This window comes from Callithrix jacchus, chromosome 22 (genome assembly GCF_049354715.1).
Source record: "Callithrix jacchus isolate 240 chromosome 22, calJac240_pri, whole genome shotgun sequence".
In the NCBI taxonomy this organism is placed as follows: domain Eukaryota; kingdom Metazoa; phylum Chordata; class Mammalia; order Primates; family Cebidae; genus Callithrix; species Callithrix jacchus.
Window position 1 is genome coordinate 35,073,462 of NC_133523.1, and position 23,933 is coordinate 35,097,394.

The 23,933-nt window shown below is 47.9% G+C and overlaps 2 protein-coding genes across 5 annotated transcripts in view; both read left to right on the plus strand.

The window, feature by feature from the left end:
* Positions 1-6,279, plus strand: part of FCGBP (Fc gamma binding protein) — a 65,862-nt gene extending 59,583 nt beyond the window's left edge. For both annotated transcript variants that reach the window (XM_078359627.1, XM_078359628.1), the window contains 3 exons: positions 2,360-2,743; positions 5,710-5,981; positions 6,106-6,279. In XM_078359627.1, coding sequence (XP_078215753.1) covers positions 2,360-2,743; positions 5,710-5,981; positions 6,106-6,115 — 666 coding nt within the window. In that variant the 3' untranslated portion in view covers positions 6,116-6,279. The remainder of the gene's footprint in view (positions 1-2,359; positions 2,744-5,709; positions 5,982-6,105) is intronic.
* A 6,199-nt stretch (positions 6,280-12,478) lies between these two features.
* Positions 12,479-23,862, plus strand: FBL (fibrillarin rRNA 2'-O-methyltransferase). Of its 3 annotated transcripts, none has more exons than XM_035283505.2 (9): positions 12,479-12,567; positions 17,710-17,907; positions 18,013-18,114; positions 18,200-18,294; positions 19,310-19,480; positions 20,680-20,812; positions 21,864-21,976; positions 23,504-23,649; positions 23,755-23,862. In XM_035283505.2, the coding sequence occupies exons 1-9, from the start codon at positions 12,558-12,560 to the stop codon at positions 23,777-23,779; spliced, it is 993 nt and encodes a 330-aa protein (XP_035139396.1). In that variant the 5' UTR covers positions 12,479-12,557; the 3' UTR covers positions 23,780-23,862. The 3 variants fall into 3 exon arrangements, with proteins under 3 accessions (XP_035139396.1, XP_035139398.1, XP_035139397.1); XM_035283506.3 differs by lacking the exon at positions 12,479-12,567 and adding an exon at positions 14,306-14,615; XM_035283507.3 differs by lacking the exon at positions 17,710-17,907.
* Positions 23,863-23,933: the final 71 nt, after the last annotated feature.

The following is a 23,933-nucleotide window of genomic DNA, read 5'->3' on the forward strand; positions in this document are numbered from 1 at the left end:
GAGGCTGCAGTGAGCTATCATCACGATGCTGCTCTCCAGCCTGGGTGACAGAGCAAGACCTTCTCTCTTTTCTTTTTGCCCCACCTGCAACTGTCTTGATCGAGTTGTAGAGCAAGACCTTCTCTCTAAAGAAAAAAGGAAAAAAGAAATCTAGGGGAAAATCTGTTCATTGCCTCTTCCAGTTGCTGGTTGCTGCAGGTTTTCCTTGGTTCTGGCCACATGACTCCAACCTCTGCCTCCTCTTCTGCGTGTGTCATGACATCTCCCTCTGCTTCCCTCTTACGAAGATACACATGATTGCATTTAAGGCCCACTCAGATAATCCGGGAGAAATTTTCCATCTTAAGATCCTTAATTCTGCCGGGTGAGGTGGCATGAGCCTGTAGTCCCAACTATTGGGAGGCTGAGGCTGGAGGATCGCTTGAGCCCAGGAGTTCTGGGCTGTAGTGCACTATGCCGATCAGACGTCCTCACTAAGTTCGGCATCAATATGGTGACCTCCTGGGAGTGGGGGACCACCAGGTTGCCTAAGGAGGGGCGTACTGGCCCAAGTCGGAAATGGAACAGGTCAAAACTCCCGTGCTGATCAGTAGCGGGATCGCGCCTGTGAATAGCCACTGCACTCCAGCCTGGGCAACATAGCGAGACTCCCATCTCTTAAAAAAAAAGGTTCTTAATTCCATCTCATCTGCAAACACCCTTTTCCCATATAAGGTAACACTTACTCATTACAGGGATTAGGACTTGATATCTTGGAGTGGGGGCATCATCTGGGCCCTCCTTGAATGTCATTTTCTTCACCTGTAAAATGGGGCTAATCACCCATCTTAGTGGCATAGGTGGCTGAGGATCACGCTCAATTATGCAGGAAAGATACCCACTGAGCACTAGGCCTTGCCCTGCGTGTTCATCACACTGGGTAAAAAGAAATAGTGGTTTACAACAGTGCAAATAGGTGGCCCAGCTAATACTTGTTTAATAATGTGAATTGAATTGCAGAATTGATTTATTCTTGTTAATGATTTTTGAGCTGTTACCGTGCACCATGTTTGTTATGCGTGTTATTTTATTTTTATTTATTTGTTGATTGAGATAGGATTGCATGCTGCCTCCCAGGTGGGAGTACAGTGGTGTGATCATGGTTCACTGCAGCCTCGAATTCCTGGGCTCATGTGATCTCCCTGCCTCAGCTTCCTGAGTAGCTGGGACCACAGGCTCACACTGCCATGCCTGGCTGATTATTATTTTTTTTTGTAGATATGTGGTCTCGCTATGTTATCCAGGCTGGTCTCAAACACCTGGGCCCAGGTGATCCTCCTGGCTTGGCCTCCTAAAGTCCTGGGATTACAGGGATGAGCCACCTCTCCCAGCCATGTTATGGATGTTAGTTCATTTAATAATCACGGCAATTCTATGCAATAGATACTATGGATCTTTTTCCGATTTTACAGATGAAGAAATTGTGACATAGAGAAGTCAGCCCAAGGCTACCCATTAGCACACTATGCTAACTTGCATTGCTTGCACATGGAGCCAAATTTTGCTCCTTTCTTCAGGTCTCAATGCCTCCTGGAAGCCATCCATGATCCCCAGGCTGGGTTAGGTGCCTCCTCTAAACCCCTACAGCTCCTTATGCTTCCCCATCCCTGCCCTGACCCCTCTGCCTATGCCAGAAATCTTCCTGGATTTGTGAGTTTGGTGTTCAAGGGACAGGACTGGCCCAGAGATGTGGGAATCATCAGTGTAGAGATGGCATTTCTGTTGTTAGTTACATTTCTTCATTTCTTACCTGTATCGGTTAGCTTTTGCTAGGTTCCCGATCACTCCAAAATGTGGTGGGTTAAAACAACAATTATTCATTTCGTTTGCAATTTTGTGACTGCAGTTTAGGCTGGGCTTGGCTGGGCAGTTCTTCTGCTATCCCCTGGGCTTACCTCATGTATAATATCTGTAGTCACCTGGTGGGTCAGCTGAAGACTGCCTGGTCTAGGGTGGCCTGAGCTGGAAGAGTTATCTATGTTCCGTGGGGTCGCTTATCTTCTAGGGAGCTAGCCCAGGCTTCTTGTCATGATGGCTGGGTGAGGTTCTATGTATCTCTGTGAGAGAGAGAGAGAAAGAGAAGCTGTAAGGTGTCTTGAGGTCTAGGCTTAAACCTGGCACAACATTGCTTCTTCTGTGTGTCACTGAACTAAATATAGTCTTATGGCCAACCCAGATTCATAGGGAGGGAGAAATAAATTCTATTTCTTAATGGGATTCTGTAAAATCACTCTGCATAAAAACAGAGGGTTCAAGGAGTGCTCGAGACCATTTTTGTGATCCATCACACCACCATAACCTGGCCCCTTTCTTTGCACAGATGAACTCCTCCCTGCTGACCTCAGATTGCAACGAGCGCTGTTCCTGTTCCCCAAGCTCTGTCCTGACATGCCAGGCAGCTGGCTGCCCACCAGGCCGTATATGTGAGGTCCAGGCTGAAGCCCGGGACTGCTGGGCTCCCCGTGGTCTCTGTTTCCTGTCTGTGGGTGCCAACCTCACCACCTTTGATGGTGCCCGTGGTGCCATCACCTCTCCTGGTGTCTATGAGCTCTCTTCCCGCTGCCCAGGACTAGAGAAGACCATCCCCTGGTACCGTGTGGTTGCTGATGTCCAGACCTGCCATGGCAAAGCTGAGGCTGTGGGCCGGGTCCACATCTTCTTCCAGGATGGGATGGTGACAGTGACCCCAAACAAGGGTGTGTGGGTAAGTTTGTGAGTGGGGCTGGGGAATGTCTCCCCTGGGCTTTTGCTCTTCTGATTATAGTGTCCCCACATTCCTGGCTTCCTTTCTGTCTTGCAATCTGTTTTCTTTATCCATGTCTCTGCAGTTTGGTCTCTGGATTGGTTTTTATCTCAGTACGTTTTTAAACTTAGTCCCTTTGTTCTGGCTGAGTTCTTGAGGAGCAAAAACATACTCAAGTAACTTAATAGTTTTGACATTAGTATGAATTGAGACTCTATTGGTTGCAAGTGACTTAAAACCAAATTCAAGTTGCCTTAAGCAAAATTGAATTTATTGGTCCGTGTAACTAGAAAATCCAAGGATGGAGCCTCAGGAATGGCTGGATCTGGGTGCCCTGGCAATATTATCATAAATTTGTATTTCTATCTTTGAGACTTGCTATTTGCCAAATCAGCTTATTATCAAACAGGCTTTCCACTTGCAGGGGTAAAGACAACCCCCAGCTGCCCAGGCCTACATCCCACCAGCTTAGCTACCTTAGCAGAAAATGGTTCAACCAAAGACTCAGGATTATATCTCATTGGGCTAGTTTGGGTCACATGCCCACCCCTGGAGCCAATCACTGTGACTTCAGGGAGGAAGTTCTGTGATTGATCAAGGCTGGGGGTGGGGGTCACATAATGTGTCAGGGTTTCCCGTAACCACCCCCAGGTTCAGTGACTCACTAGGACTCACCGGACTCAGCATACAGTTGTATTTAGGGCTAAGATGTGTCATAGGGAAAAGATAGTGAAATCAACCAACAGAAAAGATGCATCATGCGAAGTTCAGGGGAAATCAGGTACAAGCTTCTGAGAGTCCTTTCTCGGTAGAGTCACACAGGATGTGCTTAATTCCTGCAGCAATAAGTTGTGATGAAACATGAACTGTTGTCTACCAGGGAAGTTTATTAGAGTCTCAGTGCCTGGGGTTTTGGAATTTTGGTATCCACCCACCAAAGTTCCAGACTCCTAGAAGGAAACTCCCAGAAGATGTTCAGCATCTTTGTTCATCACTGGACTATAAGCCTCAGGTAGGCAGGGATCCTGTCCATCTTGGTCACCAGTACCCAGATCAGAGCATGGCACCTAGAGGGTTTTGTGAATAAACTTAGCCTTGCTCCTTTTGTGCCAGGCCATGTGCTGGATAACAGAGATGGCTCAGACTCAGTTATACATTACCCTACTTAGACTTTCCATCCCCTAGTCTTCATCTATCCTTCACTATGCCCATCCTCCTTTTTCTCTTCCCTTCCTCCAGTATCTATTCTACCCCCTTTTTCTTTTTCCTATTTCCTTACTTCTTGTCTTCTTTTTTTTCTTCCATCCATCCATTCATCCATCCATCCTTCCATCCATTCACCCACTCATCCACCCAGCTGTCTTTTCAGATCTATCTACCGATCTCTCCAATCATTTGGCAGAGGAAAACTCAGATACAAAAGCATTTAGAGGGCCGGGCATGGTGACTCATGCCTGTAATCCCAGTACTTTAGAAGGCCAAAGCAGGCAGATCACTTGAAGTCAGGAGTTAGAGACCAGCCTGGCCACCATGGCGAAACCCTGTCTCTACTAAAAATACAAAAATTAGCCAAGCATGATGGCACATGCCTGTAGTCCCAGCTACTCAGAAGGCTGAGGCAGGAGAATTGCTTGAACCTGGGAGGTGGAGGTTGCAGTGAGCTGAGATCACACTATTGCACTCCAACCTGGGTGACAGAGCAAGACTCTGTCTCAAAACAAAGAAACAAACAAAGCACTTAAAAAAAAAAAAGAACTCTTTCAAGTTCTTTCTCTAGGAAGTTTCTCTAGGGAGTCTAACTTTAGAAGGGTTAATTCGCCAACTAACATAGACAACAGTTATTTAAAGGAAACAAACTCATAAAGTTACTGGGTCTGCAGCCCATGATGAAGAAAAAGGAATTTTCTCAGATGATTATTATATTTGCTAAAGTCATTACTTATCTTCAGACATCAGCACTGCAAAAATAAAGGATAACATTGCTTTGGTTAGGGAACCAGCAACTTACAGGATGTGCTCAAAGTTTATTTTATTTTGCAAACTAGAACCAGGCTGAGGTAGGCAGATCACCTGAGTCCAGAAGTTTAAGACCAGCCTAGCAACATAGTGAGAGACCCCATCTTTACAGAAAAAATACCAAAAATTAGCTGGGTGTTGTGGCGCACACCTATAGTTCTGTAGTCTCAGCTACTCAGAAGGCTGAGGTGGGAGGATTGATTGAGCCTAGGAGGTCAGGGCTGCAGTGGGCTGTGATTGCGCCACCGCACTCCAGCCAGGATGAGACAGCAAAACCCTATCTTAAAAAAAAAAAAAGAAAAGAAAGGCCAGGCGTGGCGGCTCTGGCCTGTAATCCCAGTACTTTGGGAGGCTGAGACAGGCAGATCATGTGGTCAGGAGTTCAAGACCAGCCTGGCCAAGATGGTGAAACCTCATCTCTACTAAAAATACAAAAATTAGCTGGGTATGGTGGTGGGTGCCTGTAATCCCAGCTACTCAGGAGGCTGAGGCAGAACATTGCTTGAACCTGGGAGGCAGAGGTTGCAGTGAGCTGAGATTATGCCACTGTACTCCAGCCTGGGTGACAAAGTGAGACCCCCTGCCCCACAAAAAAAAAAAAAAAAAAAAAAAGAAAACTAGAACCATACAGGATGACCCTGGGGCTTGATTGTTTGACAGACTTTGGGGTGTTGTGTAGGTCCATGGGTCCATCTCTCCATCCCTCTACTCTCCTTCCTTCTATCCATCTATTCAGATGTCCAGCTATCTTCTCGTGTATCTATTGCTCCAAACAGTGCAAACATCCAGGTCTTCATCTCATTGATTTAGCTCCGTGAACTTATCTTGTTTGGGGTCTCTCCATCCTGGTAACACCCAGCTTTTCTATGGCTGCGGCCTCACCTCTGTGTTTGCTGCCCACTCCCCACCAGGTGAATGGTCTCCGAGTGGATCTCCCAGCCGAGAAGTTAGCATCTGTGTCCGTGAGTCGTACACCTGATGGCTCCCTGCTAGTCCGCCAGAAGGCAGGGGTCCAGGTGTGGCTAGGAGCTGATGGGAAGCTGGCTGTGATGGTCAGCGATGACCATGCTGGGAAACTGTGTGGGGCCTGTGGAAACTTTGACGGGGACCAGACCAATGATGGGTATAACTCCCAGCAGAAGCCAGCGGTGGAGAAATGGAGAGCACAGGACTTCTCCCCATGGTGAGGGATGTAGTATGAAAACCGGGCTTCTTGGGGCAGAGGCGCCTGGATCCTCATGGGATGAGGGCAGTCAGGGTGGATGGTTAGTCTGCAAGCGGAGGTGCTAAGTATCTGTCTCTTGCAGTTATGACTGATCAGTCATCCAAGGGGAATGAAGACTTCCTGAAGATGACCTGATCCTCCTGGAGGTTGCAGTGTCTGAAGGATGCATCATGTGCTCCTACCCTGCTCTACCCCTTTTCTGGGTCACAGAGGCCAAATGGGAGAGCATTGAATAAATATCTTAAGCTAAGCTGCATGCCAGTGTGTCTGTCTCATGCCTTCTCATCCCTGACTTTCCTCCTGCACAGCAGGTATCAGGTGCCTGAGGAAGCTGGCAAGTGGTGAATATTTATTGGGGGCTGGGAGGACGGATGGGTGATTGCATGAGTGGGTGAAGAGGTGGATGGGTGAATTGAGAAAATGGTGTGTGGGGAACTAAGAAGATGAGGCGATGGGTGATTAGAAGAATGAATGGATGAATGAGGATTTAAATGGCCAGGCACAGTGGCTCACGCTTGTAACCACAGCACTTTTGGAGGCTGGGGCAGGAGGATTGCTTGAGCCCAGGGGTTTGAGACCAGCCTGGGCAACATAGTGAGACCCCATCTCTACAAAAAATACAGAAATTAGCAGGGTGTGGTGGTATATGCCTGTAGTACCAGCTACTTGGGAGACTGACGTGAGAGGATCACTTGAGCCTGACAGGTCAAGGCTGCAGTGAGCCATGATCGTGCCACTGCACTCCAGCCTGGGCGACGGAGTGAGAGTCTGTCTCAATAAAAAGAGAAGATAAATGATTGGATGGAGGGAAGGAGTGAAAAATGGAGAGAGAGATCAATAGATTCTGGCTTTATCATTTATAACCCTAGCAAGCTATGTAATTTCTCTCTGGATCAGTTTTCTCATCGTTAGAGCAGAGTTAATGATGGTACTTATAGAGTTGGAGTGAAGATTTAATGTGTTAATGCAATCAACAAGTAAAAAACTGAAGTCTTGGTTCCTTTTCAAATCTGTCCTCTTCCCATGATGGTCTTCCCTACCTTCTTAAATAGCACGACCAGCACCCAGTAAGTTCAGCAGCAAGAAAATGGGGAATTATTCTTGATTTCTTCCTCTCCCTTGCCATCCACTCAGTTCCTTAACAAATCATTTTGAACTGTTTCAAAACATACCCAAGGCCAGGCTCGGTGGCTCACTCCTGTAATCCCAGCATTTTGGGAAGCCCAGGTGATCGGATCACGAGGTCAGGAGTTCAAGACCAGCCTGGCCAACATGGTGAAATCCTGTCTCTACTAAAAATACAAAAATTAGCCAGGTGTGGTGGTGGGCACCTGTACTCACAGTTACTCAGAAGGCTGAGGCAGGAGAATCACTTGAGCCTGGGAGGCAGACGTTGTAGTGAGCTGAGATTGTGCCACTGCACTCCAGCCTGGGTGACAGAGCAAGATGCTGTCTCGGAAAAAACAAACAAACAAACAAAAAAAACCCACAAAAACAAACAAGCAAAAAACACACCTGAAATCTGCCTTCTTATTATGCTCACTGTCACCACGTGGTACAAGCCATTGTCCTAACTTCCGTCAATAACACGATAGCCTACTGTCTGATCTTTCCCTTCTGCAATCCTTTGTCACAGCTGCCATGAGAATCTTTCTTAAAATATAAATAGGTTGCTTGGGACCAGGAGTTCAAGACCAGCCTGGGCAACATAGCAAGATTCTGTCTCTACAAAAAAATTTAAAAATTAGCCAGGTGTGGTGGTGCATGTCTGTAGTTCCAGCTACTGGGGAGGTGGGATGATTGCTTAAGTCCAGGAGTTTGAGGTTACCGTGGGCTGTGATTGCACCATGCATTCCAGCTTGGGCAAGAGAGCAAGATCCTGTCACTTAAAAAAAATAGTAATGATTATATATAGGTATACGTGTGTGTGTGTGTGTGTGTGTGTGTATACATAAAATATAATTATACATTTCTCTTATAATAAAATCAAATTCCTTAACCTTGTCCCATGAGGCCCCGTCAACCTCTTCTGACTCATCTCCCATCACTATCCTCCTTGCCAATTATGATCTGGGAATGTGATCTTTCAATTTATTGAATGTGCCGAGTTTTGCAACTTTGGTCCTTTGTAATATGCTTGTCCCTCCACTCATGACATGACTGGCTTTTTCACATCCTTCAATGCCATCTTCAATGTTAATTAACTTAGAGGGGACACTTTCATGATCCCTCCACCAAAAGTGGATCCCCTTCTGTCCCACCCTTTTGCTAAATTCCTTCTTAGCCTTTGTCACACTTTATAATTACTTTTGTTAGGATTTCTGTTCAATTAGAAATAGCTGAAGGGCAGAGACTGTATCTGCTTCATTCACTACTTTATTTGCAGCCCCTAGCATAGTCTGCCACAGAGTAGGTGCTCAGTACATATTAGATGAAGACATAAATAACCACAAACAAATCTAACAAAGGGTTAATATTCACACTATGCAAACAGATCCTTTAATAAGAAAGACAAGAACCCAATTAGAAAAAAATGGGTTGGCCAGATGTGGTGGCTCACACCTGTAATCCCAGCACTTTCGGTGGCCGAGGCAGGCGGATTACCTGAGGTTGGGAGTTCAAGACCTGTCTGCCCAACATGGCAAAACCCAATCTCTACTAAAAAAATACAAAAACTAGCCAGGTGGGGTGGTATGCATCTGCAATCCCAGCTACTCTGGAGGCTGAGGCAGGAGAATCGCCTGAACCTCAGGAGGCGGAGGTTGCAGTGAGCTGAGATCATACCACTGCCCTTCAGCCTGGGCAACAACAGAGCAAGACTCCATCTCAAAACAAAAAAATATGGGTTGAGGATATAAACAGGCAATTGAAAGAAACCTAAACATGTTGAATGCATATAATATGTAAGGTTCTTTGTGTACAATATTTCGGAACTTCAAGATTACTCTGTGAAATGGGAATAGACAAAGAAATAAGATCAGTGAAGTTAAATAACTTGCCCAAGGGCAAACAGTTTGTAAATAATGGAGCCTAGATTTGAATCTAGATGTGTCCTCTACCATAGCGAGTGCTTTCTATTGAATTTTGCTGTCAACCTGGAATTGATTTCCTTTCGAGAAAAAGAATTAAGAGGTCCTAAAAATAAAGAATAAAAAACAACATTCCAATAGAAAAATAGGCAAACGATTGGAATCGTTTATAGAAAAGGAAATACAAATTGCCTTAAAACCTAAGGAACTGGCTGGGCGCGGTGGCTCACGCCAGTAAACCCAGCACTTTGGGAAGCCGAGGTGGGTGGATCTGGGGTCAAGAGATCAAGACCATTTAGGCCAACATGGTGAAACCCCATCTCTACTAAAAAATACAAAAAGTTAGCAGGGCATGGTGGCACGTGCCTATAGTTCCAGCTATTCGGGAGGCTGAGGCAGGAGAATTGCTTGAACCCGGGAGGTAGAGGTTGCAGTGAGCCGAGATCGCGCCACTGCACTCCACCCTGGTGCCTGGTGACAGAGTGAGTGAGACTCTGTCTCAAAAACAACAACAAAAAACCCACAAAAATTTGAGTTTTCGCTGACAGGTGTACCCAATGCTAGCCCTTATGACCTTGCTGTGGACATTCCTTCATTCATTCAATAAATGTGTTTTTGCCAGGAGTGATGGCTAACACCATAATCCTAGCACTTTGGGAGGATAAGGTGGGAGGATTTCTTGAGTCGAGGAGTTTGAGACCAGCCTGGGCAACACAGGAAGACCTCATCTCTAAAAAATAAAAAATAAAAAAAATCAATGAATAAATAAATGTATTTGAGCACCTACTATGTGCTAAGTTTGAGATATTTTGTGGTAGGTTGAAAAGTGCCCCCACCCCTGCAAAGATATCAGATCCTGATCTCTTGAACCTGCAAATATTGCCTTATGTGGATAAGTGGTCTTTGCAGGTGTGATTAAGTTTCTTGAGACAGGGCGATTATCCTTGATTGGATTATCTGGGTGAGCCCTAAATGTAATTACTCGTATCCTCTTTGTTCCCTCCCTCTCTCCCTCCCTTCCTTTCTTTCCTTCATTATTTCTTGAGACAGAGTTTCCCTCTTGTCACCCAGGCTGGAGTACAATGGCGAAATCTCAGCTCACTGTAACCTCTGCCTCCTGGGTTCAGGCAGTCCAGGCTTTCTTCATTGCCAATGGCATTGGAGAATTGGGGAGTGTAGCTTGCAGATCAACTTCTCAGCTCTTCAAAACTGGGAGGTTACAGATAAAAGATATTCTCAATGAATGTGTTGAGCATTAAAAGCAAGGGGAGGAATATTTATGCCTTTTCTTGGGAAGCGATGGAGATTTTCTTGGAAACAGAGTCACCTCTTTTTTGTCCTTTTTTGGTCTCTTCTGGTCATTGTCAGCTGTCATGTCGCCAGTAGGAGTGTGGAAATTGGATGACAATAAAGCTAGGGGTTCTTCAGAGAGGTCAAGTAAGCTGCCCAAGAAGGAACCTCTGGCCACAGACGCCCTGTTACCTAAAATTATGTAGTTACATGAAAAAATGCTCAACATCACTAATCATTAGGGACATGCTAATGCTTCCAGTGTCTCTCAGATAGTGTTTCACACCAGTCAGAATGGCTATTACTAAAAAGTCAAAAAATAACAGATGCTGGTGACGTTTCAGAGAAAAGAGAATGCTTATACACTTATACACCGCTGGCAGGAGTGTAAATACTTCAGCCATTGTGGAAAGCAGTTTGGCAATTTCTGAAAGAACTTAAAATAGAATTACCATTCCACTCAGCAATCCCATTGTTGGGTATATACCCGAAGGAATAGAAATTGTGTACAGAATGGGCGCAGTGGCTCACATCTGTAATCCCAGAACTTTGGGAGCCGAGGTGGGTGGATCATCTGAGGTCGGGCGTTCAAGACCAGCCTGACAAACATGGAGAAACCCCACCTCTACTAAAAATACAAAGTTAGCCAGGCGTGGTGGCACATGCCTGTAATCTCAGCTACTTGGGAGGCTGAGGCAGGAGAATCACTTGAACCTGGGAGGTGGAGATTGCAGTGAGCCACTGCCCTCTGCCAAAATTCTTATGCAGAATCTGTTCACCCCTGATGCCTCTCTCTGCCTCCACTCTTACCTTGTTCATCCTTGTCTCCATCCTGATTCATTGCAGCAGCCAGTCCTTGGTTTTCCTGCTTCCACCCTCACACCTGCAGTCTGCTTCTCACATGCAGCCAGAGGGACCTGTGTCAGATCACACTCCTTCTCTACTTAGGACCCTTCCATGGTTCCATCTTACTGCCAAAGTCCTCACTATGTCCCACAAAGCTCCGCACAATCTGCCCTTGTCAGCTACTCGCCCTTATCTCCTCTCACTCTCTACTTTGCTCACTTTGCCCCCAACCAACCCTCCTCATTTGTCTCTCCAACTTCTCCTATCTTTCCTTCATCAGGACCACGGCATCTACAGATCTCTTCCCTGCCTGGAACTCTCTTCCCCTAGCTAGGTGCATGCCTCACTCCTCACTTCCTTCAGCTCTTTAGCTCAAAAGTCATCTGATACATTTCTTGACCACCATGCCAAAAAAACAAAAATCACTTGCCCTCCCAAATCCCTATCCCCTTTCCCTGCTGTTATTTTCTCCAAAGCATTTATTGCCATCTAACATTTAATATGTTTGATGTCTATCTCCCCCACTAAAAAGATAAGCTCCAGGAGAGTGGATTTTTTTTTTTTTTCAGACGGAGTCTTGCTCTCTCGCCCATGCTGGAGTGAAGTGGCGTGATCTCAGCTCACCGCAACCTCCGCCTCCCAGGTTCAAGCAATTCTGCCTTAACCTCCTGAGTAGCTGGGATTACAGGCGTGCTTACGCCCAGCTAATTTTTTTATTTTTAGTAGACAGGGTTTCACCGTGTTGGTCAGGCTGGTTTCTAACTCCTGACCTTGTGATCCGTCCACCTTGGCCCTCCGAAGTGTTGGGATTAAAGGCGTGAGCCACCGCGCCCGGTCGAGAGTGATTTTTATGTCTCGTACACCGCGATATTCCCAGCTCCTAGAACAGTGTCTGGTACACAGAGGTGCACGAGTGTTTGTATGATGGGAGCCCAGAGTCGGTCACTGTTCTTGGGGCTGAAATTGGGTCGAGGAAGCCTTTTTGGGTGTACAGGGGACTCTGGGAGTTAGGAATACAAAAGAGGGCACAGCCTGTGTGAAGGCCTTACTATGAGCCCTGATTATTGGGGTGCTCGCACTGGGTAAGGAGAAACCGAAAGCGAGTTTACGGCGACCGCTGCACAGAAGACGCAGGGAGGACAGAGAGCGAGGGCCAGGGTCGATGTGTCGACCGGCTCGAGAATCCAGGCACAGTGCGCGTGCGCCGAGCTCCGGGCGAAGGGCTCGGGGGCGGAGCTACGTGGTTGCGTTACGCGCCGCACGTCGCCGCGCGCGACACCGCGCGCCTGCGCTCTTTTCCACGTGCGAAAGCCCCGGACTCGTGGAGTTGCGGACGCCGCGGACCCGGGAGCTGAACAACCCAGGGCTCATGAAGCCAGGTCAGGCCTGGGTGGGTGTCCCGGGTCAGGGACGGAGGCCGGGCGGGAATCCTGGTGCCAGGCCAGAATCGGAGGGATGGGGCCTTGGCCTAGGGGGCAGGGGTTCTGAGCTTGGGTTCCGGTCTCGTGGGAAGGGGGATCCTGGTTCCGCCCTGGGATTGATCATGAGTCCAGGAGGTTTAGGGGTTTGTGACTGGCTTCGGAGGTCACGGTCGTGAGTCGAAGGCCTTGGGTCTGGCATTGGGGGTCCTGACCTGGGGTTCGTCTCATTGAGGCCGTCTAATAGGGATTTTGGATATTGGGCAGGAGGCGGTACTCAAGGGTCTTAGCTCGGAGTCTGGATCCTTGGATCTCTGGGCGTGGGTTTTGGGAATCAAGCTTGGGTTGGAAATGGAGGGTTCCTGACCTTGGGTCCCGGAGCGGGGTGTGGGAAGCCTCTATTTGACTACTCTATCACTGCCATCACCACCACCACCACCACCACCACCACCACCACCACCACCCGCCCCCCTCTTATCCCCCAACCCAGCTTCTCCGAGTGGGCTGGAGTGGATGAGGACTCCCCGCTTGGCCGTGTGCGGCGCTCTCTGGCTCACTTTCCCGCCTTCTGCACTTACAGGGGGGCGGATCCCCGGGGATGGAGTGGAGATGTGGGGCCTAAGATTTCCACCTCCGCGGAGAGACTTCACAAGCTCGGTATTAGACCGGGGTGGTGGGTTGGGTGGTTGTCACAGGACATAAGTAGTTTTATTCTTTCGATTTTCCGCTAGATTTTTGCTGAACCCACTCCCTTCATGGTGGAACGATGAGCGTCCTGGCTTTAACAGCAGAAGGGCCTCATTTCAGTGTTTCAGTTCAGGGTCAGCTTCTTAGCCTGCTGTGTTACCTTGGGCAAGTGGCTTTACGTCTCTGAGCCTCAGTTTTCTCATCAATAAAATGGCGGCAGTTAGGATTAAGCGACGTTAAAAAAAAAAAAAAAAGCACAGTGCTTGACATATACTAGTATTGGCTCTAATTGTTACCTTTATCTCTCTTAAAGAGAACAAAATTAGGATCCCTCTTCGGGGTGTCTTAAGTGCTTCCTGCATCTCCTCACCTGCCCAACTCCCACTCGTTTGTGTGAGAACTTGCTTCACCGAGTTCGGAGAATTTTCCACCGTGGCCCAAGGGGTCTGTTTTGCTAGTACAGGCTTTCTTTCTCGTGTGTGTGTGTAGAGAGATGGGGGTCATTTGGCAGATGTGTGGATCCGTGCCCTTCTCCTAAAGCTCCCTTTCTCTTTCGCGTTTGGGGATCTCCTGATGAAGTAGGGGAGGGGATGCTAGGTCAGGTATCTCCTACTGAGATTCTGGCTTGCCTGCAGGCATCCTGGTCTGTGATTCCCTCAGGAATGGAGGATACCCCTTCTTCCATCTTTCCTTCATTGCATGGTAGAATGTGAAGCTGTGGAAGTTATCAGGTGTTAGCTCTTTAGTAAGGATTTTTAGTCTGAGTGAGAGAAGAACTCTTGGGGAGATTTTGAGCAGGGGCACGGTGCAGTCTGACATTTTTTTTTTTTTTTTTTCTGAGACGGAGTTTCGCTCTTGTTACCCAGGCTGGAGTGCAATGGCGTGATCTCGGCTCACCGCAACCTCCGACTCCTGGGTTCAGGCAATTCTCCTGCCTCAGCCTCCTGAGTAGCTGGGATTACAGGCATGCGCCACCATGCCCAGCTAATTTTTTTTTTTTTTGTATTTTTAGTAGAGACGGGGTTTCACCATGTTGACCAGGATGGTCTCGATCTGTTGACCTCGTGATCCACCCACCTCGGCCTTCCAAAGTGCTGGGATTACAGGCTTGAGCCACCGCGCCCGGCCAGTCTGACATTTTTAAAAGGGATTCTTGTTGCCTCGATGTGTGAGACTTCAGGGTGGCAAATGTGGAAGCAGGCACCTCAGTGGGAAGTTCGTTGCCGTAAGCTAGGAGATGGTGTGGTGGACCAGGATGGGAGCCGCAGATGTGCTGACAGTTTTACATGCTTTTGAAGACAGAACCAACAGATTGTATGTGGGTATGTGAGCAAAGTCAAGGATAACCAAGGGTTTGGGGGTGTGTAACTGGAACGATGGAATTGCTGTTTTTGAGATACAGAAAGCTGCGGAAGGAGAGCAGATTTTAAATCAGGGGGGTTTGTAGACTCCCCTTGCTCTCTCCCCCCCCCAAAAAAAACTTACCGGAAAAGTTTGCGTGAACATGTGTTTTCTCGGAGGAGTGGGTACTTTTGGTACATTTTCCCCCAAAAGCTCGAGGACCTGAAATGGGTTGAGATGTTGTGAGTATCTGGGATTGAAAGTTTACACGCATGCCCACTGTGCCCCGTGCACATGCCAGCACTTCCTAGGACTCTTTTTTTGAGTCTTGCTCCATTGCCAGGCTGGAGTGCAGTGTCGCGATCTCGGCTGGCTCACTGCAACCTCCTCCTCCCGGGTTCAAGTGATTCTCCTGCCTCAGCCCCCTTGGTAGCTGGGATTACAGGCACGTGCGACCACACCTGGCTAATTTTTGTATTTTTAGTAGAGATGGGGTTTCACCATGATGGTCAGTCTGGTCTTGAACTCCTGACTTCATGATCTGCCTGCCTCAGCCTCCCAAAGTGCTGGGATTCAGGCGTAAGCCACCATGCCTGGCCCAGCATTTCTTTGGTTTTGAGACAGAATCTGTCTCTGTCACCCAGGCTGGAGTGTAGTGGTACCGTCTCTGCTCACCGCAGCCTCCACCTCTTGGGTTCAGTTGATTCTTGTGCCTCAGCCTCCCGGGTAGCTGGGATTACAGGCACGTGCCACCACGCTTAGGCAGTTTTTTGTATTTTTAGTAGAGACAGGGTTTTACTCTGTTGGCCAGCCTGATCTTGAACTCCTGGTCTCAAACTCTCCACCTGCCGGGTCTCCCAAAGTGCTGGGATTATAGGCATGAGCCGCGGTGCCCGGCGATGAAGTTCATCTGTAAGACATAAAGATAATACAGCGAACCTTCCTTATGCACTAGGGTTGAGAGTGGCAATAACATTGGTGATCTCTCCATATGGGATCCTTGTGGGGAGTGATCAGCACTTCCTTGGTGATCTGATGGATCACCCACCTACCTTCTGAACACAAAGAGGATGCTTTCTCCTTGCGGCCCGGCCCGCGGTTTAAGAATCACCAGCAGGTGGCGCTCATTTAACATTGATTGAGTCCATACTTTGTGCCAGGTGTTGTGCAGGGCTCTGGGGATGTGGTGCTGACGAAACAAAAATCTGCCCATTTGTAGCTTGAGCCCAGTGGGGGAGGCAGGTGTTAATAATATTACAAATGCCACGTGGGATAATTGATTTGAAGGGAAATAAATCAGGTTAAGGAGGTGTTAATAATATTACAAGTGCCACATGTGATAGCTGATTTGAAGGGAAATAAATCAGGGTAAGGGTACGGTGGCCAAAGTAGGCACTTCTGAGGAACTAACATTTCATCAGAGACCAGAATGCAGTGAAGGAGCGAGTGAGCCGTGCACATGTCTGCAGGAACCGGGCAGTGAGTGGGAACAGCGCGTGGTGAAGATTTAGAGGCTGGACTGTGTGTGCTTGGTGGGGAAGAGCATGGGGCCCAGGATCGAGAGAATGAAGTCGGGGAAGTTAGCACAGGCCAGATCCCTAAGACGATGATTCTCAACTGGAGTCACCTGGAGAGCTTTAGGAAGACCTTGTGCCCAGAACAATGAAATCAGAATTTAAAGCCTAAAGGTTTTAGGCTTTGATTTCAGGCTTTGTAAGCCAGGGAAAGGCATTTTTAAATTTCATTTTGGATGTGGTGGAAAACCATGGGAGGGATTTGGGTAAGGATGTGATGAGATCTTGCTGTTTTAAAACAGCGCTTATTAGCTGCTGTGTGAAAACTGGGCAGTAGAGGGCGTAGAAGATACAAAGTAAACTTTTGATTATGTTTGGGAGCTTTGAAAATGAAAACCATTCATTTTTAAAGATTAAATTAGGAATAGCTATTAAGAGATACACTTTGGCTGGGCGTGGTGGCTCACGAGTGTAATCCCAGCACTTTGGGAGGCCAAGGCGGGCAGACCACCTGAGGTCAGGAGTTTAAGACCAGTTTGACCAACTTGGTAAAACCCTGTCTCTACAAAAATAACAAAAAAGTGCAGCCATCCTTAAATGGCCGTTTGTTTTGCTTTTTCTTGGTTTCCCCTGAGCTGAGAGAGACTTCTTTAACCTTGGAAGCAGGGAGATGAGTAAGGGATGATATCATGCTGTATTTCCTTCTGTTTTGGGGTTGGGGTTGACAGTTTAAGGTCAGGAGTTGGGGGGTATGAAGACGTTTCCAGAGTCTAGGGGGCTCTTGTCACGGTATGTGCTCATGTGCAGGGCTCACTCTTCACAGTAATTCATATTGACATGGAATGAATTCTGTGAATCTGCTATGCAACCAAGGAAACTAGGATATTAACAGCAACCTGCATTTACTCGTGTACTTCTCCCCTGTCCCAGCCTCATGTTAATATCTCCTTCCCATGAACAGATATGAGTTTAGCATTTCTCATTCCCTTGCCCCTTTTATTGGGAATATGATTGTGGCTGGATGTGGTGGCTGATGCCTGTAATTCCAGCACTTTAGGAGGCCAAGGCAGGAGGATCACTTGAGCCAGGACCTGGAAACCAGCCTGGGTAACATAGTGAGATCCCCATCTCTACAAAAGAAAAAGAAAAATTTAGCCAGGAGTAGCGGCACATACCTGTAGTCCTAGCTACTTCAGCGACTGAGGCAGGAGAATTGCTTGTGTCCAGGAGTTCAAGGCTGCAGTGAGGTATGATTCTGCCACTGTTCTCCACCCTGTCTCAAAAAAAAAAAAAGCACTAAGCAAAAAAAATTTTTAACTGTATATAACTGAAGATCATATTCATGATCTTGATTGTGAATATCTTGTTTTATTTGTCCGTTCTGTTGATGGACATTTGTGTGAGTCCTGCTATTCTTTTGCCGTGGGCATTCCTGGAAATGCATCCTGGTGCACACGGACACGTGTTTTAGTTTCTTGCCAGAGTGGTATTGCTGGGTACAAGGCTGTTTAACCTTCTAAGCTTCATTGCTCTGATTCCTGCTTTTGTTTTTCCACCACAGGTTTCAGTTCCCGTGGGGGTGGCTTTGGCGGCCGAGGGGGCTTTGGTGACCGTGGTGGTCGTGGAGGCCGAGGGGGCTATGGTGGGGGCCGAGGTCGAGGTGGAGGCTTTAGGGGTCGTGGACGAGGAGGAGGAGGAGGTGGCGGCGGTGGCGGTGGCGGTGGTGGCGGCGGCGGCGGAGGAGGAAGAGGAAGAGGTGGTGAGTAAGGTTGGCGAGGGGTTATGGAGGAGGCCTTCCTGGGGCCGGGAGTGGGGAGGACAGAGATGCAGGGTCTTCCTCTCCTGTTGTGCCTCACCTTTATAGGTGGAGGCTACCATTCTGGTGGCAACCGGGGTCGTGGTCGGGGAGGAAAAAAAGGAAACCAGTCGGGGAAGAACGTGATGGTAGAGCCACATCGGCATGAGGGTGAGTGAGGAAGCCCAGAGCCGGCTGAGCTTCGGGGCAGGAAGGGGCCGGGGGTCCTCAGGCCTGCTCTGATCCCCTCAACCAGGTGTCTTCATTTGTCGAGGAAAGGAAGATGCACTGGTCACCAAGAACCTGGTCCCTGGGGAATCAGTTTATGGAGAGAAGAGAGTCTCGATTCCGGTGAGACCTGGGATCCTGTCCAAGCCCCCAGGGGCACAGCTGAGGGTGTAGCCAGTAGTCTGGTGTGTCTGCCTTCACCCTGTGTCCTGCACATGACAGCTGGAGGACCATCATAATATGTAAACCACACTGTCTGCTCCCTTCCTCACCCGCCTTCTGTGACCCCCCACTGCCTTCAGGTTACAGTCCTGACTTCTTCACTGTGGCCTCCAAGGCCCTGCACATTCTAGTTCCCCCTCCCTGCTCCCTGGCCCTGTCTACTCCTGTCCCCCTGACCAGGTGCCCTTCAGCCACCCTGGCCTTGCTGTTCCCACTCCAGCTCTGTGGAGGCTGCTTTCTTATCATCTGCTTCTCCAGGCTGCCTCACACCACCCTGTGTGTTGAGGCAGCCCTCACCATGCTGCCCTGTCCTGTTACCCCATGTCATTTTCTTTGAGGCCAGGGGCCTTTCCTAATGGCTTTACCTCTCCTGGGAATGTCCTTCCTCAGATAACTCGAATGGTCCTTTGTCTCCTTTGGTGGTCTGATTCGGAATCTGCCTTTCACTCCGTCCCTGGTCCCCTTTCTCACTTTCACCTGCTCCTTGCCCTGCTTTCCAAACTTTGTATCTTCTTTCCTGGCTTCGTCTTCTCTCCTTGACACCTGTCACCATCTCATATGCCATGTTACCTTTAGTTAGTTTGGTGAATACTCATGCCTTCTGAGCAGGGATCCTTGTCTTGTATCCCCAGGGCCTAGAGCAGGGTCTGGCCCACAGTGGGTGCTGGCACGGTGCATTTGTTGAACGAGTGCTGCTTTTACTGTTACTCTGTGTGTATTCTGTTGCTGCCCCTTGAGTCAGTGACCTCCATGAGAGCAGCGACTGCATGTGTCATGGTCACTGCTCTGTATGCATGTGGGGTTCTTGTGCAGTGATAGAACGGCCCAGTTCCTTTCAAGGGCCTCGGGGTTAAGGGCAGGGAGGTCTTGCAGAAGAGTCTAGCACTGACTTTCATCCCCATCTCTCTTGGTCTAGGAAGGAGACGACAAGGTCGAGTACAGAGCCTGGAACCCCTTCCGCTCCAAGCTGGCAGCAGCAATCCTGGGTGGTGTGGACCAAATCCACATCAAACCGGGGGCCAAGGTGCTCTACCTCGGGGCTGCCTCGGGCACCACTGTCTCCCATGTCTCTGACATCGTCGGTCCGGTGAGTGGGTGGATAGAGAGTCGGGCAGGAGGCAAAGGCTGCCTCCCCTCTGCCAACCTAGAATATCAAGGTTTGACTGTTTGCCCGTACTGTGTGACTTAGGGCAAGGCCCTTTTCTCTCACAGCGCCTTCGAGTAAAAGGAGCAGCTTGAACCCGATAGTGTCATTCAACCTTGCTCCTGGGTTCTTGGCCTCAAGGCAAGAGATGTGGGTGTGGGGTAGCCAACCTTAGAGAGACAGCTGGAAGTATAGATACCAGACTATTTGATTTGATGGCCCTCTTTAAAATGTGATGCCCCTAAAACCTGCTCTTTTGGTTTCTTTAGAAAGAACCAGGAGATCTCATGGTTTCTGAGCCTGCATTTCTGTGTGGTTGTATAATAGGCTTCCCATTTAAAGGGCCCCCGGCACCTGCATGTCACACTCTGGTACCCTTTGTTACATGTTTATAAGCTGTTGAGTGTAGTGCCTTAAAACCCTGGGCTTTGGCCAGGCGAGGTGGCTCATGCCTGTAACCCCAACACTTCGGGAGGCTGAGGCAGGTAGATCACTTGAGGTCAGGAGTTCGAGACCAGCCTGACCAATAGAGTAAAACCCCGTCTCTGCTGAAAATATAAAAATTAGCTGGGCATGGTGGCGTGTGCCTGTAATCCCAGCTACTCGAGAGGCTGAGACAGGAGAATTGATTGAACTTGGGAGGCAAGGTTGCAGTAAGCCAATATTGCGCCACTGCACTCCAGGCTAGGTGACAGAGCAAGACTCTGTCTCAAAAAAAAAAAAAAAAACCCTCAGGCTTTAATCAGGAAAGTTACCTAACCCATCCAAGCCTCAGTTTACCTCTCTGGAACATAGACTTGTGAAAATTATATGAGTTAATTTCCATAAGGAGCTTAAAGCAGTGGTTGACTTGTTACTTCATCTCTGTGCCTCCTGGTTTTAACCCTTTGTTGGGAGCCTAGGCTCTCAGATCAGGCAAATGGATTGGGTACTATTGCTACCTGATGAATAACCCTTGGCCAGTGACTTTATGTCTCTGGACCTCAGTTTATTCATGTGTAAAAAGGACATGATAACAATAGTGGTAGAGTTTTGATTTTGGGGTGGGAAGAGATGCTACACATAGTGTATGGGCCTAAAGTAGGCACTCCATACATGAAAACTAGCATCATGATTGTTCTTTAATTTTTAATTGATTTTAGGATGGTCTCGTCTATGCAGTTGAGTTCTCCCACCGCTCTGGCCGTGACCTCATTAACTTGGCCAAGAAGAGGACCAACATTATTCCTGTGATTGAGGATGCTCGGCACCCACACAAATACCGCATGCTCATCGGTGAGCGGTCTGGGGGTGGCCCCGGTGGGGTAGGACAGGCCACTGCAGGCTTCCTGGAAGAAGCCAGTAGACCCGTGATTTAGATGGAGCTGGAGTGGTTGAGCAGACCTCTTGAGTTTGCAGGAATATAAAGGGGTAAGGGGAGCTAGGTGAGGCTGTGGAGGCAGCAGCTTGGCTTCAGAGTCTTGGAAGCTACCCTTGGAGGGCCAGCCTCCTTTCCTTCAGTCTCCTCCCCATCTCCTAGGTCTCTTGTACTTCTTGCCTCCTGTATTTATTACATTGCCTCTGCATAAAAGCCTCCTCTGGGGGGGTCCTTATTGTTGTCTGGTGAGAGCATAGCCCAGAAAACAGAAACTGAGCATGGCTTGACCCAGAGGGGCCCATTATGAATATTAATGACTTTGTTTTAAAAAACATTCAGAGGTATAAGGTAAAAGTTGAAAAGCCTTATGAACCACCCCCAAGAAGTAATTGATGAGAACAATTTTATGTCTGCTTTTCCCAAGTTTTAAATAATCAATTTTCATTATACCATCTTTTCATTTTTAAAAAGTCACACTGCCTTAAACATTATTTTTCATTCTGCTCATTTTTCCTTCTGTGAGATTTTCTTTTTCCCATGTACCCATACCATCCCCCTTGTTCTGCAGCTTGTTTTCATTTCACAGCCCTGCAGACACTCTTGCCTATAAGTGCACATTTACTCTTACTTGTCGTTTTGATGACGTGTCTGTCTCCCCACCAGACCTGGGAGCGTCTCGAGGGCAGGGTCCGGGTCTGACTCGTCTCTATGTCCCCCACGCCCGGCCCAGGGCTGGCCACAGAGTAGGTGGCAACCATGGTTTACAAGAAAAGTGAATGAATGATGTGACTGTGGGCTTTGGATCATTTTGGGACACTGTGGAGGGAGGGGGACCAGTGGAGGTGGGGAGTGAAACTGGAGGCAGGGAGAATCTCCTAGGAACCTGCTGGTGATGGGCATAGGCCCCATGGGAGGATCTGGGATGATCCCTGTGACTCTAGCTTTTAACTGCATCCCCTTTCTCCTTAGCAATGGTGGATGTGATCTTTGCCGATGTGGCCCAGCCAGACCAGACCCGGATTGTGGCCCTGAATGCCCACACCTTCCTGCGTAATGGAGGACACTTTGTGATTTCCATTAAGGTGCGGGGTTTGGAGGAGTCTAAGATGGGGTGGCAGTGCTCTAAGGAGGTATCTTCTCTATCTATGTCTGTCATATGGCCACCCAAAACAGGCAAAACTAAGTCTGCAAAACTATAGCTTTGGATTTAAAGAGGCAGGAGAGTGCAGTGGTTAAGTGCAAACTGAGTCTGACCATCTGAGTTTATTTTAATTTTTAATTTTTTTATTCATCTTGCATTGGAACCATCTGAGTTTAATTCCAGCCTGCTGTGTGACTGAGCAAGTTACTTAACCTATGTATATGCCTCAGTTTCTTCATTTATGAAATAGAACTATTAGTCCAGTCTTTTTCAGGGTGGATGACAGGATCAAATTAGTTAATATATATGAAGTGTTTAGAAAAGATCCTGGTATAGAATAGATGCTCGATAAAAGCTAGGTGCATCTTTCTCGACGTTATTATTTGGAAATAACAGAGAACTCTCCCATGTACCCTTCACAAGGTTCACTATTGTTAGCCTTTTGCTACATTTGTTTTTTTATTCTCAACTTTATTATTACTATTATTAAAGAGGAGGAAGTAGAAATAAACCAAACCTTACTGGGTGTAAATTGTAAACACATGCTTTTAGATAAATAGGACTGTTTAAGGCTTCCTGCTTCAAATCCAAAACAAATTAAAAACTTTTATTTTGAATTCGATAGAGTCTTGCTCTGTCACCCAGGCTGGAGTGAAGTGATGCAATCTTGGCTCACTGTAACCTCCGCCTCCCAGGTTCAAGCAATTCTAATGCCCCAGCCTCCTGAGTAGCTGGGACTACAGGCGTGTGCCACCACACCTGGCTAATTTTTGTATTTTTACTAGAGATGGGGTTTCGCTGTATTGCTCAGACTGGTCTGGAGCTCCTGAGCTCAGGCAAGCTGCCCGCCTCATCCTCCCAAAGTAGCTAGGATTACAGACACAAGCCACTGTACCCAGTCAAAAAACTTTTTAAGTTCAGTCTTTGATCACATTTCCTAAACCCAAGGGTCTTAACCCATTTTGTGCAGCTATCACAGAATGCCGTAGACTGGGTAATTTATAATGAATGGAAATTTATTTGCCTCCCAGTTCCAAAGGCTTCAGAGTCCAAGATTGGGGATCTGAATCTGGTGAGGGCCTTCATCCATTGGCAGAAGGGTGAGCAAGATAGAAAGGGGGCATAATCATCTTTTTAATCAGGAACCCATTTTTGTGATAATAGCATTAGTCTATTCAGGAAGGCAGAGCCCTCATGACCTAAATCATCTCTCAACTGTGTTGTATTTAAGGGTTACGTTTCCAACAAATGAACTTTGGGGGACACATTCGAACCATAGCACCGAATTTTACTTGAATTGCTAATGAAAACATCTGGTTTAAAGAGCACACAAAAGGAAGAGAGTGCAAAACCCTGTCATAGACATCAATCAGCCCTTTTTCCTCTGCAGGCCAACTGCATTGACTCCACAGCCCTTTTTCCTCTGCAGGCCAACTGCATTGACTCCACAGCCCTTTTTCCTCTGCAGGCCAACTGCATTGACTCCACAGCCTCAGCCGAGGCCGTGTTTGCCTCCGAAGTGAAAAAGATGCAACAGGAGAATATGAAGCCACAGGAGCAGTTGACCCTCGAGCCATATGAAAGAGACCACGCTGTGGTCGTGGGAGTGTACAGGTGAGTAGGGGCCCAGCGGTGCACCAGGACAGACATCTCTGTCCCTTGCACCCCGAGTGCCGTGATCCTGGGGACCTTTCTTCATCATCTATCTTCCTCTCACAGGCCACCCCCCAAGGTGAAGAACTGAAGTTCAGCGCTGTCTGGATTGCTAGAGATGTGTGTTGATACTGTTGCACGTGTGTTTTTCTATTAAAAGACTCATCCGTCTCATGTCTGCTGCTCATTCTGTTCCTTGACCTGTTGACACAGAGCGCATGCACCCCTTGTCAGTTTTGCGGGGT

Bases quoted from the DNA above. Each gene is read 5' to 3' on its own strand.
- FBL (XM_035283506.3), top strand. From the start codon at position 14,531: ATGGTGTGGTGGACCAGGATGGGAGCCGCAGATGTGCTGACAGTTTTA. The intron at 14,616-17,709 runs GTATGTGAGCAA...TTTCCACCACAG, and splicing joins AACCAACAGATTGTATGTGG to GTTTCAGTTCCCGTGGGGGT. The intron at 21,977-23,503 runs GTGCGGGGTTTG...TTTCCTCTGCAG, and splicing joins ACTTTGTGATTTCCATTAAG to GCCAACTGCATTGACTCCAC.